The sequence below is a fragment of the Mesoplodon bidens genome (assembly GCF_964165515.1).
Source record: "Mesoplodon bidens genome assembly, chromosome: 8".
NCBI lineage: Eukaryota > Metazoa > Chordata > Mammalia > Artiodactyla > Ziphiidae > Mesoplodon > Mesoplodon bidens.
The window spans coordinates 68,659,372-68,678,318 of record NC_138165.1 but is presented as its reverse complement, the minus strand read 5'-3'; the positions used below and the strand labels follow the sequence as shown (position 1 = coordinate 68,678,318).

General features: G+C 34.2%; 1 protein-coding gene across 1 annotated transcript in view; it reads right to left on the bottom strand.

The window, feature by feature from the left end:
• Nucleotides 1-18,947, bottom strand: part of ANKAR (ankyrin and armadillo repeat containing) — an 86,254-nt gene that overhangs the window by 18,678 nt on the left and 48,629 nt on the right. Inside the window, exons 12-16 of the mRNA XM_081242596.1 lie at nt 17,870-18,111; nt 12,835-13,003; nt 5,100-5,341; nt 4,775-4,928; nt 4,529-4,690 (exon numbers count right to left, since the gene is read on the bottom strand). Coding sequence (XP_081098722.1) covers nt 4,529-4,690; nt 4,775-4,928; nt 5,100-5,341; nt 12,835-13,003; nt 17,870-18,111 — 969 coding nt within the window. The remainder of the gene's footprint in view (nt 1-4,528; nt 4,691-4,774; nt 4,929-5,099; nt 5,342-12,834; nt 13,004-17,869; nt 18,112-18,947) is intronic.

Here is an 18,947-nt window from a genome sequence, read left to right as displayed (position 1 = left end):
TTCTAATAGTCAAAAGAACAAAGAAATTAGAGGTGCTGGACTATCAGGGAATAATAATGTAATAGCTATCATTTATTAAAAAATTATTATGTACAAGGTACTTCAGCTTATAGTTGCTACTGTTTTCCATAAAAAGTTTGTTTTTATAAAAGTAACTCGAGTAATCACCTGGTTAAATTTCTGGATTCCTTAAATACACATACTAAAAAGATAATCTTACTTCTTCTTTTAAACATACTACTTTAAATTGCAGGTCTAATCTCAATGAAGAAACTCAAATCATCTCTAGTGGACATGCACAAACAATTTAAATTTTGTTCTTTTGCCAATAAATGTCACAACACATATGCAGTGGGTTTACATACTTAAATATAAATACAAGATTGGGCTCCTTTATGAACAATGAAGAGAAACCACCTACTTATTATGACCTGGGGAAGTTTGAAGGGACTAAGGGAAATATTATAGAAGGAGCAAAGAATACTTTGGTTTCCTTGTCCCCTACTCCCCCCACACTGGCCACCAGGGGATGTACACAAACACTAATTACATGAATATTCTTCATTCAACCGACAGGTATTGAATGCCTGGTACACCAGGCACTGAGGTAGTAGGTAGGGCTAAAAGAAGGAATTAGATTCTCTACCCTCAAGGAGTTTATATTTTATAGGGTGAGCAACTATTTAAATATATGATTTCAGTACCATGCAATAAGTGCTTTGACAGAGGTTAGAAAAGTACAGTTGAAGCACAGAAGAGATATTGCTCACTTCAGAGTAGGTGGCAAAGGAGTAGGTAGGGAGATTTCAAGGGGTGAAGATGCTGGAGGTTGGTTTCAAAAAAATTACTATTTTTAATAATGATGATTATAATGATGATGGTGGTGTTATAAGATGAACACCCTCAAATCTCTGACTGAATCTTCACATGTTAATAATGGAATGGAACTCAAAAATTAAGTTGGGAAAAGAATCACTACAAGCAGTAGGCTGAACAATTCTCAGAGCTCACACTTGTCTAGGGATGGTTTCTGTTCCTACTGGCCAGAGTGTAGATACCTCATAAAACACGGGACTACACAAAGAGATTGAGTCCTCTGAAAGGAATCATCTCAAAAGCACAGGGTTAAGTTAGTTCCAAAGTAAAGGCTGCTCTAGACTTGTCCTAGGAAAGGTTAAAAGCTAGGTGCAAAAGGATAAATTTGATCCCAAGTAAAATAACTGCATGCCAGAATAAAGCCTAACTCTCTTTAAAGGAAAACAATAAGATCCAGCATATATCAATTTAAAACTCACAATGCCCAGCATTCAATCAAAATTTCTTATGCATGATTTTAAAATATGAAATACCTAAGGTAAAACTGGCAAAAAATGTGCAAGAGTTGTACATTGGCAACTATAAAACATTGCTGGGAGATACTAAAGAAGGCCCAATTAATGGAGAAATATACCATGTTTATGGATTAAAAAACGTGATATTAATGGGATGCATGTTCTCCCCAAATTTACTTATAGATTCCATGCAATTCCAATCAAAATAACAGAAGGATCTTCTTTAGAAATTGGCAGGTTAATTTTTTAAACTATATGGAAATACAAGGGACCTGAAACAGCCAAAACAGCTTTGAAAAACAATAGCAAGGTCGAAGCACTTAATGCTATCTGCTTTCAAGATTTACAGTAAGTCTACAGTAATTAAGACAGTGAGTACAACATAAAGATAGACAAATAGTTAAATAGAACTGAATAAAAAGTCAAGAAATAGACCCACAAATATCTTGTCAATTGATTTTTGACAAAAGTGCCTAGCTAATTCAATGGAGGAAAAGATAATATTTTCAATAAATGATGCTGAAGCAGTTGGGCAGCCATATGTGAGAAAATGAGTCTCAGCCAACTCAAAATGTATCATACATCAAAATATAGAGGAAAACAGAAAAACTTTATGATCTTGGGTTTAGCAGAGAGTTCTTAAAGAGGACACAAAACCTACAAACTGAACAATTTTTAAATCAATGAACTGGACTTCACCAAAATTTAAAACTTCACCTCTTCAAAAGACCCTGTTACAAAAATGGAAAGATACCACAGACTGGAAGAAAATTTATGCAAAACATGCATCTAACGACAACAAAAAAAGAGCTGTATCTAGAATTTATAAAGAATGCTTAAAACTCAAGACAACACAATGTAAAAAATGGGCAAAATATTTGAACAGACACTTTAGCAAAGAAGATATACAAATGACAAATAAACACATGAAACGATGCTCTACATCATTAGTCATTAGGAAAATGCTAATTAAAACCACAATAAGATTTACTACATATCCACTACAATAATAAAATTACCATACTAAATGTTGATGAGGATGTGAAGCTACTGGAACTCACACACAGCTAGTAGAAGTGCAAAGTGGTAAAAGTGCAAAGTGGTAACACTACTTTGAAAATCAATCTGGCAGTTTCTTTAAAAGTTAAACATACACCTACCATACGACCCAGCAATCCTACTTCTAGATATTTACCCACGAGAAATGAAAACGTGTCTATACCAAAACTTGAACACAAATGTTCGTTAACAGTTTTATTTACAATATAGCAAGAAACAGGAAACAATCCAAATGTCCATCAATGGGAGCATGGGTAAACAAATCATAATATATCCATAAGCATTAGGGTTTTCCAAAGAAAGAGAACCAACGGGATATATATGTATGTATGTATGTATGTATATCATAAGGCATAAAATTAACCATCACACCATACAATGGAATACTACTCAGCATTGAAAGAGAAGTATTTTATTGATATTTGATACAATAATATGGATGAATGTCAAAATAATCATGCTGAGTGAAAGAAGCAAGAAAAAAGTACATATGTATAATTCCATTTACATAAAATTCTAGAAAATGCAAGCTAATCTATAGTGATAGAAAATAAATCAGTGGTAGAGATCATTTAATGTCAAATTTTAAAAGTAATTTTGTGCTGTTAGGATCCATGCCATGAATTCAAATCAGCACATTATTTTTTAAAGAAAAAAATCAGCAGCTTATGTTTTAATATGTAAAATACACTAAAGCCATTCTCAGATCATAAGAAAAAAAAAACAGATCAGTGGTTATCTGGGGATGGGGTGAAAAGAGGGAGGAATTAGGAAGGAAGGGACAATGAAGCATTTGGAGGTGATGATTATATTCACTTACTTGACTGTGCTGATGGTGTCAGTGCTGAATACATATGTCAAAACTCATCAAACTGTACACTCTAAATAATGTATTTAATATTTTATTCTATTTATTTTATTTAAATATCTTCTTATATATAAATTGTATTTCAATAGCACTTTTAAAAAACACTCACATTTTAAAAGCTCTAGGTGTGCAAAGAAGCAGGAAAATATGATTGATTCATAATCAAGAAAAAAATCAGCCAATAGCAAGAGACCCAGAAATAACGGATATGCTGAAACTAGTTACAGGGATGTTAAAACAGCTATTTTAAATATGTTCTATATGTTCAAGGGTATAGAAGAAAACATGAACATGATGAAGAAGAAAAAGGAAGGGGTATGTTTGTGTAAAGAGTCTAAGCTGGTGAGTTTGAAAGCAAGAGTCTTTTTCTGTAGTTCTTGTCTGTGGCAAGAACTTGTCTATGGCAAATGCGGACAGCTTTGAAGTAAACTAATGAGAAGAAACTGAAAACACACACGTATATCAGTTATCTTTGTATTTGTGTTATCATTTACTAGAATTTTAGAAATAATTTATACCAGAGACTCTGGCTAAAACAACAACAACAACAACAAAATTATCTTGCCTGACTTGATTGCCTGCAAGCAGTTAGTGAATTTCAGTAAAGTAGCTTTTCTAAGAAAAAAGGAAAAAAAAAATTTTGAAACCAAGTCCTATGTTCTTCAGCTAGAATTTTTTTTTTTTCTGGAAACACAATGGACTAGAAATAAATTTTTAGGGTTTTTTTCTCTTGCCTACAGGAAGCAGTCTCAGTCACTGCCATACGTTCATGCAGGTCAGCAAAGAGCCTGATTTTTTATTTTTGGTAAGTCAATCACCAACAATTCCACGTTTTTCAGATATCCCAAAAGGTTAATTCCTCTGCAAAGAAAGGAACAACTAGACCTAGTGGCCACTATGTAAACAAAGAATCATTACGGAAAGAGACTGGGATCGAAAAATGTGCCACAGCATTAGAAACACTTCTATATCTTTAAAAACATATAGTTCCTGAGATTCAAAATAAGAAATATTTTCTCTTTACTTAAAAAAGGAGATCGCTTTAAGTCAAAATAGCCAAGGCTCATGGTCCTCATTTCTCCTTCTAACCAGAACTCAAGAGCAAGACTGATACAATATGCTTAACTACACCACTTTTACTCAGTAAGGTCTTGGAGAAATAAAAACATTATAATAACAGATTAAATATGGTTAAGGGCTGCAACAGTAGGGATAGAGAGGAAGAGAAGTATTTACTGATATTTTTAAAACTGAGAATAAACGTACAAACCAATACAGATGGATCCCACTGCTTTGATGACACTCAGAAGTGTTCCTTCAGCTATTTTACTAATCCTTAGTAAGTGAACCAGTGGTGCAATTCCATTCCCTTCACATATTTGATTTTGGTGTATCCTGCTGTCCTTACTTAGTGCTATGACTGCTTCACCTCCTGGCAACAAAAAGCAAGAAACATGTGTGATATTCCAATGTCCGGTTCTATATTGTACAGATTTATGCATAGAAAATAACTTACCAACATACTGCATTTTAGCTGATGGTGATAAAAGCATATTTATTATAAAGTTGTATCCAATCTCTTCTGCCATATACTTTTGTTGTTTTAGTGTTTGTCCTGCCAAGGCCCAAAGTGCTACAGCTCCTTGTTCCTTAACATCTATTTGAAACGCCTATTTAAAAAAGTATTCTATTCAGTCAATGAGGATTTATTGAATACCGTAGGAATGTTTGTTTGATAAAATGTTTATTCTAGAATTGGTTTTAGTTTTCTTTTCACTTAATTAAATTCAATATTGAATGCTTTATCTAAGAAAAATGAAAATGAATCATAAAATTCCTACCTTGAGGAGTTTTAAAAGATATTTACTTAGTGATTTTTCCAGAAATGCTCTCTGTATAGCAGGGTTGTAACTTGCCAGTGCTTCCACAGCCATTGCACCCTTCACTTGAACACCAAGTTGTTTTCCTATAAAAAGGGCCACCAGAGGAGGAATGGCTCCTTCCATAGCCATAGCATCCTGAACTTCCTTATTGTCACGTGCAACCTCAGCAATTGTGACAGAAGATACAGCTGTCAACACATCTTCAAATGAATTCAAGAACCAGTTAAATAAATCTTTTAAAAAGAACATAAAAATGCAGCATATATCACTAGTTTCCCATATTTGAAAATCAAATTTATAGAGTTTAGAAAATTTAGAAAATAAAGAAAAATAGAAAAAAAAAAACTGTCCAGACTTTCACCACCCAAGCACAAACATTTCACTAAATCTCATCCACTACTTTTATAAATATATATAATATATAAATATAGGTAACTTTAGTGTTACAGACATATTTAATATAGTTGTACTGTAAACACAGTATCCTGCATTTTAATTTACCATAAAAATTTTCCCATTCTTTATGAACATCAGTGTCTCCTAAATATTCCATTAATGGGTGTATCACATTTCCTTAAACATTTGCATTTTAAAAAATAATGTGTTGTTTCCAACTTTTCACTGTTTTAAACAATGCTTAGGAGAAATCTTGGCACATTTCCTTCCTGTTTGTATTTTTTTCCCTTAGTATAAGAGTCCTAGGAGCTATTGGAATAACTTAATACATTTGCAGTAAATTTATTTTCTTTTTTTTCCCTTTTTCTTTTTTTTTAATTGAAGTATAGTTGACATACAATATTATGTTAGTTTCAGGTGTACAGCAGAGTTATTTGATATTTAAATATATTATGAAATGATCAACTCAAAAAGTAACCATCTATTCCCATACAATGTTATTTCAATATTACTGACCATATTTCTTATGCTGTATATTACATCCTTGTGACTTATTTTATAACTGTAAGTTCGTACCTCTTAATCCCCTTCACTTATTTCGCACAGCCCCCAAACTCCCTTTGCCTCTGGCAATCACCAGTTTGTTCTCTGCATCTATGAGTCTGTTTTTGTTTTGTTTGTTCATTTGTTTTGGTTTTTAGATTCCACACATAAGTAATATGATATTTGTCTTTGTCTGACTTATGTCACTTAGCGTAATACCCTCTAGTTCCATCCATATTGTTGCAAATGGCAAGATTTCATTCTTTTTTATGGCTGTAAATATTCCATTGTGTATATATACAACATCTTTATTCATTCATCTATCAGTAGGCACTTAGGTTGCTTCGATATCTTGACTATTGTTAATAATGCTAATTGAAAATAGGGGTGCTTTTATCTTTTTGAACTAGTGTTTAAGTTTTTCTTGGGTAAACATCTAGAAGTGGAATTGCTGGATCATTTGGTAGTTCTATTTTTAATTTTTTGAGAAATCTCCACACTGTTCTCCATAGTGGCTGCACCAATTTACATTCCCACCAACAGTGCTAGAGGGTTCTTTCTTCTCCACACCCTCAGCAACACTTGTTATTTGCTATCTTTTTGATGATAGCCCTTTGGAGAGGTGTGAATGATATCTCATTGTGGTTTTGATTTGCATTTCCCTGGTGATTAGTGATGTTGAGCATCTTTTCATATGTCTCTTGGCCATCTGTACATCTTCTTTGGAAAAATGTCTATTCAGGTTCCCTGCCCCTTTTTTAATTGGATTGTTAGGTTTTTTTTTTTTGTAATGTTGAGTCATTTGAGTTCTTTATATATGTTGGATATTAAGCTCTTATCAGATATATTGTTTGCAAATATTTTATCCAATCAGTAGGTTGTTTTCTCATTTTGTTGATGGTTTCCTTTGCTATGCAAAGCTTTTTAGTTTGATTTAGTCCCATTTGTTTATTTTTGGTTTTGTCTCACTTGTCTGAGGAGAAATATTCAAAAAATATTGCTAAGATCAATGTCAAAGAGCATACTGCCTGTTTTCTTCTAGAAGTTTTAAAATTTCAGGTCTTACATTTAAGTCTTTAATCCATTTCAAGTTTATTTTTGTATACAGTGTAAGAAAGTGTCCAGTTTGATTCTTTTGCATGAAGTTGTCCAGTTTTCCCAACAGCATTTATTGAAGAGATTATCTTTCCTCCTTTGTCACAGATTAATTGACCATATAAGCATGGGTTTATTTCTGGGCTCTCTTTTTGTTCCATTGATTTATGTGGCTCTTTCTGTGCCAGCATGATACTGTTTTGATTACTATAGCTTTGTAGTATAGTTTGAAATCAGGGAGTGTGATACCTCCCGCTCTGTTCTTCTTTCTCAAGATTGCTTTGGCTATTTGGTTCTGTTGTGGTTCCATACAAATTTTAGGATCATTTGTTCTAACTCTGTGAAAAACGCCATTGGTATTTTATTAAGGATTTAATTGAATCTGTAGATTACCCTGGGTTGTATGGCCATTTTAACAACATTAATTCTTTCAGTCCATGATCTTGGTATATATTTCCATTTATTTGTGTCAACTTCAATTTCTTTCATCAGTGTCTTACAGTTTTTAGAATACAGGTCTCTCACCTCCTTGGTTAAATTTATTCCTAGATATTTTATTATTTTTGATGGAACTGTAAATGGGATTGTTTTCTTAATTTCTCTTTCTGATAGATTGTTATTAGTGTACAGAAACACAATGGATTTCTGTATATTAATTTTGTATCCTGCAAATTTACTGAATTCATTTATTAGTTCTAATAGTTTTTTGGTGGCCTCTTTGGGGTTTTCTATATATAGTATAATTTCACCTGCAAACAGTGACAATCTTACTTTTCTCTTTCCAATTTAGAGTCTCTTTATTTATTTTATTTTCTGATTGCTGTGGCTAGAACTTCCACTACTAGTTGAATAAAAGTGACAAGAGTGGGCACCCTTGTCATATTCCTGATGTTAGAGGAAATGCTTTCAACTTTTCACTGTTGAGTATGATATTAGCTGTGATTTTGTCATATATGGCCTTTATTATGTTGATGTATATTCCCTCTATACCCACTTTGTTGAGAGTTTTTATTACAAATGGATGTTGAATTTTGTCAGAAGCTTTTTGTGCATCTATTGAGATGATAGAATTTTTATCCTTGGTTTGTTAATGTGGTATATCACACTGGTTAATTTGTGGACATTGAACCATCCCTGGGATAAATGCCACTTGAACATGTATGATCCTTTTAATGTATTGTTGAATTTAATTTGCTAATATTTTGTTGAGGATTTTTGCATCCATGTTCATCAGGGATATTGGCATGTAATTTTCTCTTTTTTTTGTAGTTTCTTTGGTTTTGGCATCTGGGTAATGGTGGCCTCACAGAAGGAGTTTGGAAGTGTTCCTTTCTCTTCAGTTTTTTGGAATAGTTTGAAAAGGCTAGGTATTAACTCTTCTACAAATGTTTGATAGAATTCACCTGTGAAGGGACTTCCCTGATGGCACAGTGGATAAGAATCAGCCTGCCAATGCAAGGGACACAGGTTTGATCCCTGGTCTGGGAAGATCCCACATGCCACGGAGCAACTAAGTCCATGCACCACAACTTCTGAGCCTGCACTCTAGAGCCTGTGAGCCACAACTACTGAGCCCACGTGCTGCAACTACTGAAGCCTGTGCACCTAGAGCCCATGTTCCGCAACAAGAGAAGCTACCGCAATGAGAAGGCTGTGCACCGTAACGAAGAGTAGCCCCTGCTCACCGCAACTAGAGAAAGCCTGCACAGAGCAACAAAGACCCAGTGCAGCCAAAAAATGAAATAATATAAAATTCAGAGAAAAGTTGCAAAAATAAGTCAGAGAACTCTCCAAAGATTTGGCAACAATTGATTTTTGCCCAAACCAATCTTTACTATGATGTTTGCAAAATGTTAATTTTCCAAATCTACTGCTCTCTTCATACTTATCAGTTGCATTCTACTGTAAAGAAGAGCTCTCCCTACTTCTCTATTTATTTATTTCCTTGTTTATCCACTTATCATCAAGATGGGCTCTTGGATTTTTATTCAATGAGTTATAATCCATTAATTTCATTATTTGTATTGATTCTCTGTCCAAGGTTTGGCAATTGTCCAAGATTGTCCAACTTGAAGGGCCAGTGGGAGTTCCTTCAAGTTGACCCCTGTGTCCTTTAGATACACCTCCACTTGCGGGGGGGCATTTTCTTACTTTCTGCCACAATATGATGTTTTGGACTTACCATGTACCTGCTCTGCCCCAGCCCTGGAAGCTCTGGTTTCTTTTAATGAGGAATGGTATTTAGAAATAAAGATTTGGGTACTAGGTATGTTCATTGCTACTGAAGTGTCATTGCTACTAGACTCTTTTAGCAGACAAGGCTAGGAAAATATATATATTTCCAAATTTCCAATTCCAGTCCAACCCCACAGGATTCTTTATTGTCTTTCCACATTCTGTATATTTCTTTTCACAGTGAGAACCCAATAATATTAACACTTTATTCATTTGGTCAGTCCTACAATACTTATAACACAGGCTCAGAGCTGTTTCACCCATATCACTATGAAATACAAATCCACTAAGAAGAATTCAAGGTATGTTTTTTTCTCCCCTAGACTGAAGCTGTATAGTAAAGCACTGTGCTCAAAAGTTACTTTAAAAAGCTACTTTAAAATTAAAAAAACATTACCTGTGTTCATTTTTTTCTTTTTAATCTAGCTACATAATTCATTTGAAATATAATGGGGTTCATTTGTTTTTGTTTGTATTCAATTTTAGATTCCCCCTTCTGTCTTGTAGATTTAATGTAGTTTTTTTTTAATGTGAAGACATCAATATGTTTCCAGAAGTTAAAACTGTACAAAAAGGTGCTTTTAAATTCAAGCAACCAGACTCTCTATATTTAGCATTTGTTCTTTCATAGACTTTCTATTCAGGTTAATTGTTTGTCTATTAAGGCCTTATTGTTCATATCAATTTACATACTCACTTTATGTCAAATATATTAACTTTTTTGTTATGAATATTTTTATCATTCAATCACTTATATATTCAGCAAATATTTTATTGAGTGGCTACTAGGAGTGACCTAGGTACTGGGAAACCATGATGAACCAACAAAACAAAGTCCTTAGCCTTGTGGAGCAAGCTCAAAGGCCAGAAGTATGAAATAGCAATAAGTTCAATATTAATTGAGAATAAAATAAGAGAGGAAGGGAGTGACAGGAAATAACAGGAAGGTTATTTCCTTTTCAAGTTGGAAGTTTAGAAGGGCTGATAGGCTGTGCTAAAACTCTGGACTTTATCATAGGTGACAAAGAGCCACTGAATAATTTAAAGGAAAGGAAAGATATAATCAATTTTGTATTTTAGATAGATCACTCTAGTAACACTTGGAATGTTTTTCAGCTAATAAGGTAATAAAATTAAGAGAGTGTGAAGGGAACCATTCTTTCTCTTACCCCATATTGCTGCATCAGTCCAAAAAGCAGAAATTCCTACTCTCATCTCCCACTCAGGAATGTTACTCATTCCCCCCATAAAATAATGAGTCATTGCAAATGCATGGCTTAGGTTCCTTTTGGTGCTATCTTTTTGCTGTTTTCTCAAAGCAAGCTTTCCAGCTGTTACTGAAGTTTTGATCTCCATTACATTCTTGTGTCTATTTATCAATTGCATCCAAATTCTAAAGGGAGAGGGCTGTCTTTATTTACACCTCAATAATCCAGACTAGCTCTGAAGCTCAGAGGAGAGGCCAGGGATTTCGATAGAGAACTGGGAAGAATAGATTATGAATGTAATGAAGTTACTAAGAGTAAATAAAATTGCTTAAGAAGGGTGTGCTGTGTAAAAAAAGCTGCAGACCAAGAACAGAAGCTTGAGGAACTCCAACATTAAGAGTTGGGTGAAAGAAGCCTAATGATGGAGGTGTTTTGGGTTTTTTTTCTATCTAAAACCCTTTCTGAATTCCAAAGTTCCAGATTTTAGAAGATAATGAGCACATACTACACATTACATAACATCCCAGAGAATCTGGAGAAAACATATTTCTGCAGTGAAATGTATAAATAATCATTTTCAGAAGGATGAGGTTACTCTTTAAATTTTGCTCAGATAGTTTGGAGTTGAAAATCATTTCATATACTTTCTGCTACATATTTGAATTTCCATGGTGGTGTTGTGATATTATATAAACCTTTGTTAATAACACAGAACAGGACAATTGCATGCATTAGAAAAGATGAAATAAGAAGCACTATAGGAATGAAAACATGTATGCACGTACATACATATGGGGAAGAGTATGAAACAAACAGCTAAAGATGGTAAAGCAAAGACCTCAAACAAACCAAACTCAGCAAAGGTTGAGGAACCCCTTGGAGATAGGGTTAAGGAGGTGTTAACAAGTCCATAGTCTTAAGAAACTGCATATGAATCTACTTTGGGACCATTTTACCTTAATGCATGAAATCTTAGAGTGGTTCAGAATAGTTAAGAGGATATTGGAATTAATAAAACTCTTTTGTAATCCCCTAAAACTTAATAGCACAGCTAATATACAGGAGAATCATTTGTTAAAGCACTAAAATTAGAAGTGTAGAATTTACAAATTATAAATGGGGAGAAAAACAATTAAAATCTCTTCAAAAGTATTTATCTTCCTTGGAGTGAAGAGATAGTATAGATTACAATATAGGATGTTCCTTTTATTTAGGTTTCAGATGAGGCAAGAGCCCAAAAAAGACATGATTTTGGTGATTCATTTCTATAGCTTTCTTTTAGGAATTCATTTATTATTTATCCAAATTACCTCTACAATTTGTGCTTTGTTCAAGCATCTGGGGTTGGGAGGATGAAAAAGGATAGGGAAAACCTATTCCCTGACTTTAGGAATTTGTAATGAAGGAAAAGGACTTTCAAATGATTTCACTACATGATAGAGGTCCTTAGAAGATGATAACTGCTTAAATTTGAAGTTCTAAAGTAAAAGAAAGCCTTCTGCAACAATCCCCTTATCCATAACCGTGTCTTACATTTTAGCCAACATATTTATTCTGTATTCATTCTTAGAGGACTAGAATAGAAAGATAGATGATAAACTGAGCAGGAAGAAAAACATACAACCTTTCCCCCAATTTTTTATTCCCCCAAATGTGGGGAAAACCATAGATTTGAAGTTTATGTGTATGCTCACTTGAATGAGAAAATTCTTACAGAATCTAAGAGACCATTTGCAGTAGCTGCAGAAACTGCCTCATAGCTTCTGGTGTTCCTGGTGTTTATAGGCACTTCAGAGTTTGATAATTAACCTAATGATCTGATGACCTTGAATTTTGATATCAAATATCTAACAGCAAATCTGAAGTCCTTCTTGTAACTTGAAAAATAGCTTCCAATGATCAATGTGTGTCTTATTCACACAAGCAGACATCTACTTGAGTCCCTGGGCATATTAACTACATTATTTTCATTACTCATGCCAATATTTCCATTTATAAAAATATCTAGTTCAACATTTAAAAAATTATGGCTTTGAGAGTCAATTCCTTTTATAAATCCAGCAGTTTAAGTGTTTCAGAAGTTAGGTTATGTTACATATGTCTAGATCCATCCTAAGATAAATCCAGGACATCTATCATAAAGGACAAGTCCAAACATGTATTTGCTTCACTTAATAGAGCTGGTCACTTTAAAATATATAGAACTAAAGACTTACCTGAATCAGAACTCAGAAATGTGATAAGATATGGGATGCCTTTATGGTCTCTCACTGCTCTTTGATTGTTTTTGTTTCCCATACATAATACCCGTAGACAGTTCATTACATTTACTAGCACGCTTTCTACGTCTAAGTTCAAAAGATTTAACAGAGCTGGAATTCCATTCTAAAAATAAACAAAAAGATTTAATTATAATTGAATTTATTTAAGATGTATGCTTTATCTTTATTTAGAAACACAAGTCTATAATCTTTCTTGCTATAAATATCTGCTTATTTAGGAGAGAACAACTGCCCATAAACAAATGTGTCTACATATGGCACATTAAATTACAGTTATTACAACTTTGAGCATATCTTATGCTTCAATATTAAGGAAAGTATTCTATAAGTATATTTTCTGTCTCCCTCCCTCCCTCCCTCCCTCCCTCCCTTCCTTCTTTCCTTCCTCCCTTCCTTCCTTTCTTTCTGTGCCGTACCACATGGCATGTGGGATCTTTGTTCACCGACCAGGGATCAAACCCATGCCCCCTGCATTGAAAGTGCAGAGTCTTAACCACTGGACCGTCAGGGAAGTCTCTATAAATATATTTTCAAATAGTCTCCTCTATACCAAAATAATTTGAGGCTGCAAGTTCACTGTAACATTTAAGTACCTAAAAGTGAAACAACTAAGTAATACCAATTGAATACAGTGCCCATTTGGAAATATTTGCTATTGTATACATTGCACTGGTAATTAGTAATTATATTTATGCAACACAAAATATTATTTTTAAATGTTAATATAGTTTCTTAATTTTAAGTGGAGTAAAGATGGCATTTCTCCCTACTAACAGAATTAATGAAAGGATATTAAAGAAGATAAGAAACAGAAATGTAATGTCATTTTCTATAAAGCTAGGAGACATCAGTAATGTTGAACCATAATAAATGTTTACGAGTAGCCAACAGGGATGTGCAAGATCTCCCATGGCCACTGGCTACAGGAAATACTGGCAGAACATAGTTTTCCAAAGTAAGTGGCTCTACCTTAAGGGGCAGGAAAACATACACATACACACACACCACACACACCACACACACACACACACACACTTCCTTGTCTGGAACAACAGGAATGGGTATGGAGGATGGCAGCAGGATCTTTCCTGGACCAATTTGTCCTAAAGTTTCAAAAATTAAGGAGGGCAAGGACAAATAAAGAATGATACCAATAAGAGGTTTGGAACAAGTAGTCTTATTGGTGAGATAAAAAGGAGGAGATAGACTTTTGCATTGTGGAGGAAATAGAATCCACATTACGAGTACTATGCAACAGTCTCTGCTGGCTAAGGGAAAGTGAAGCTGAAAGGACCCATGCATACAACCCTGTAGCATATGTCATATTCTTGCTAGCCTAGAACATGGATCTGGGCCCGTTTCCACATGTATTTCCTGCAAATAGCTAGACCAGAAAGAACTTATCTAATTCAAAGTGAGTTATGTTCAAAAAGGAAGTAGAACAGGATCTGTCCAAATATAAGAGAAAAAAATAGGAAAAACTTATGACAGATAATGCTTGTAAGAAAAATATGCCACAAAGTAGATGAAAAACGTTAACTGAAAATGGTATATTGTTATCAATGAAAAAAATTAATTAGGCAATCACCTCTATAAAACAAGGGTGCACAGGAGAGATATCAGTGCTCAGGGAAGATTTTTTGAGACAGGGAGAGGTGAAACAAGAGCTGGAAAAGCTCAGGAAAGATGTGGAAAAATATAAAAGCCAAACTGTAATCTACACAAAAATAAACAAGGCCAGAAAACATAGCAAGAGACAAGGAGGATAGGATTGAGGGGGAAAAAATGAAATAAAACAGTGAGTGGAAAAGGACTAGAGAGAAAATGATAGCTGTATAAAACTGGAAAAGGTGATATAATACACAAATAATTGGTATTCCCAAAGAGAAGTGTAGTTAAGATTTAATTAATTAATTAAATTTAATTCAGTGATCAATAAATTCAACAGTCAACTTTTGACTTTCATCTTACAACAGCCTTTGACGCTATTGATATTCATCTCCTCTTTGAACACATTCCCCATTTGGCTGATAGGACAACAGATTCCTCAGGTTTCCTCCTACCTCGGTGGCCATTCCTTCTTAGTCTCCTTTGAGGTCCCTCCAGATCTTTCAGTTTTCCCACAGCTCCTGGTGACTCAATTTTCAGAAAAATAATACAGAATCTGACTACTTCTCACCATTTCCACTATTACCACCCTGGTTCAAGACACCACTGTCACCTGGATTACCAAAATAGCTTCTTAATTAATCTTGCTGCATCCACCCTTGCCCACCTGTTTCAACACAGAAGGTAGAGTGATATAAATCTCTTCATGGAACTGCCCAGAACAAAATTATTCAATGGCTTAACATACTCAGAGTAAAAGCCAGGGTGTCTAACAATTATCCACATGGCCCTACATGATGTGGTCCACGATTACCCAGCTAAGGTGTCTCCTATTTCTCTTTCTTCAGCTACTTTTGCTTACTTGCTATTCCTTGAATATGCCAGGCATACTCTCACTTCATTTACTTTGCATTTGTTTCCTCTGCTTAGAATGCTCTTCCCAACAGAAAAACATGGCACACTTCCTCATCTATTTTAGATTTGTACTCAAATGCCAACTTCTTTTTTAAAATTTATTTTATTGAAGTATAGTTGATTTACAATGTTTTGTTAATTTCTGCTGTATAGCACAGTGATTCAGTTACACACACACACACATATACATTTTTTTTGTATTCTTTTCCATTATAGTTTATCACAGGATATTGAATATAGTTCCCTGTGCTATACAGTAGGACCTTGGTATTTATCCATCCTATATATAATAGTTTACATCTGTTAATCCCAACCTCCCAATCCAACCCTCCCCCACCCCCTCCCCCTTTCAAATGCCAGCTTCTTAGTGAAGCATTTTTTGCCAAGCTCCCCCCTTCCCTTTCCCTGCTTTATTTTCCTCCTTAACATCTCTTCTCATTGAATATACTATATTTGGTTTATTTTCTTTATTGTCTTGTTACCCCCAACTGGAATAAAAACTCCATGAAGGCTGGGATTTTGTCTATTTTGTTCACTGCTATAACCCTAACATCTAGAAGTGTATTTCCATATAATAAACTCTCAAAAAGTACTTGTTTATGAATTTACTGAAAGAATAATACAGAAAGAATGTTTAAAGACATGAATTCAAGAAAACATTTTGAAAATAAAAGAAGATGAATGTACATGTTGAAAAGTCACACCAAGCCCCAGGAAAAATAGGTAACTAACACTGATGTGTAAGTCCTGGAATTTAAAGATAAAGAAAAAAAGAGGAAGAAAACACTGCTCATACAGTAGATTTTTAGAAAACCAAAAATAATAACAAAATATGCCAAAACTAAGATTAAACATCACATCAATAAATGTAAATGAGCTATATTCAATAAAAAGTGAATGACAAAGCAAACGTAAATATATTGCATACAAGGGACACACTTATCATAACTCTGGGTGATCAGCTTCTAAAGTGAGGTCTAAATGAATAAGACTAACTGACTAACTCTAGTTGTGGGCCTGGGGGGAGGGGGAAAGTTCTAATATATTTTCCAAATGATTGATAACAAAACAACCAGCAAGAAGTAAAATGACTCCAAAAAATTAAAAAGAAAAGGATAAGCAAAGCCAAATTAAACATGAGAGCACAAAAGAAAACAAAGATCACAAATCTGATTTTGGACAACATAGAATTTGGGGCAAAAGTATTGCACTTGACAAAAAGGGTATATTTTATAATGCAAAATGACTCACTCCATAATGAAGAAGTGTCACCTGACAAAAACTATAAAAATAACCTTATTTATAAATATCTTTAAAAGATCTTACCTAAAATATTAATAGACATAATAAGGTGGGTTTTATTTGAAAAAATACAGCATGGCAAAGATTGCTTGGTGTTCACACACACAAAAATTTTTTTTTCTTCTAAATCTTTCTGGTACACAAATAGACTATATTTACCAGCCAGAATAGAAATAGCCAAGATAGTATTTATTTTAATATCTTCTCATAAACAACAAGAAGCAACCACATCCCCCAGAGCTAAATAAGCAGTTGACCTGTCTTCCATATTGTCCCAGGTGATAGTTTTAACAGATAATTTTGTTGAGAAACAGTTTTCCCTTGGTCTCTTGCACTCCTACCAGTATTGGGAGTGTATCGAGATTGTAACAGCTCTTTTACCTGGGCCATTTTTCGGGATTTTTATGTAGCTATCTTTTTTTTTTTTTTTGACTGAGAAATAAATCTTCATTTGTTTTTAGCATTGATATTTGGGAGATATTACCACAATATCATCTAGGCTATCCTAGCTGATACCACCTCCTTATGTAACATAAACTCCTCCCCAGACCTTGCCAAACTGGAGCTAGCAAGATTTTATGTGTCACTTCCTTGAATTACTGTTCGCTTCATTTGCCTGTGGTTTTCCTCATTATAATGCCATTACCCAATGATGTGGGCCCTAGAAGTGGTACACGTGCAAGTACAACTTTTACTCATATCCTAATGCTGTTTATCACTTACTGGATCTTGGCTCATCCTGCTATCATTCTTGAAAGGTGTGGTAACGTCTACCGCCAGGCAAAGAATAGGCTTGCTTACTGGTTGCTACCAAACTGATAGGTTTCTTAAGCTCAACGTTCCTCAGATTTGACACAAACCCAATGTGCGGGTATGAGCTACCTGGGCCCACTCTGTTGCCCTGTGAGGCTTTGGGACAGGGAAAACAGACAACCCTTTGCTGTGCTTGCTCTGGTACTGTCTTGCTCTTGTTTAATTTTGGCACTCATGGGACTGTGGCAGGTTTGCTCTTTGCCATCCTCATTAAGATTGGAGCTCTTCCCTGAGAGTTTATGAGGGCCACTGCCTAATGAAATGGGTATCTTTCTAGCTTCTATATGAGAGAATTAGTCAGTCAAAATGATGTTCTATGAAAAGAGCTTACATATTTGGCAATAACATCCTTGTTTTCAAGTTGAGCAATATCATACAGAATGACAGCACACCGAGAGAGTAGTTCGGGTTCATCAGAAACCAGTAGGTTGATCAAAGCTGGAATAGCTCCTGCTTCTACTAGAGCATGCACTATCTTTGCATGGGTTGAGATATTACTCAATAACCCAACTGTTTTGCACTGTAATTTTATTTTGGAACCTTTTAATAGATCGATTAAGGCAGGAATGGTACCTGAAATGAAAAGATCAAGAAAAAGCATGAATTGTTTGTAAATATTGGTAGTCAATTTATCATGGTAAGATTTAAATAATGTTTATGGGCATTGTCATAAAAACAGTTAGCAAATAATTCTATAAAATATTTATAAAATTATCATTTGAAACTACACAAATGTACTTTTCTGTCTTTTCTATAGTGTAGGCGGCTCTCATTGTTTACACATAGCCCACAATCATACATTTCATATTGGTGATACTAAGTCACCTCTGAAACACTGAATTTTGACTTAAGATCATTGATATATAAATTATTTGAGCTACCATATGGTAGAGTTCAGTTTTGGTTACTGCATCAATTTTTTTTTTGTGTGTGTGAGATAAGTGTTTTTTTTTTTTTTTTTACATCTTTATTGGAGTATAATTGCTTTACAACTGCATCAACTTTGTGTGGCAGTTGTCTGTATAATTATTTGAACATTTTATTATGTTTTACCCATATTTTATACAATCAACTGAAAAATGAAAAGTGCTGAATCTAGTATAAAGCAGTCTTAGCCTCATTAATTACAGTTTGTTCAAAGATGGAAATTATTGGGCGTGGTGAAAATAGAAAATATGGCTTCAGTTGGATGCTTGTTACTTTAGTTCAATGTGAAGGAAAAACATTAAAGAGTACACATGACATGCTGGAAATATCATGGGTATAATTAGGGATGTATATATGTATTTAGCTACCTTAAATGAAACCTCTATCATGATTTGTTTATCTGTGGTTCACTTTTTTTGGACAAAGAGCTTTTTGTACATGTTTTTAGGAACATATTAGGGGACTACCTACAATAAATTTTT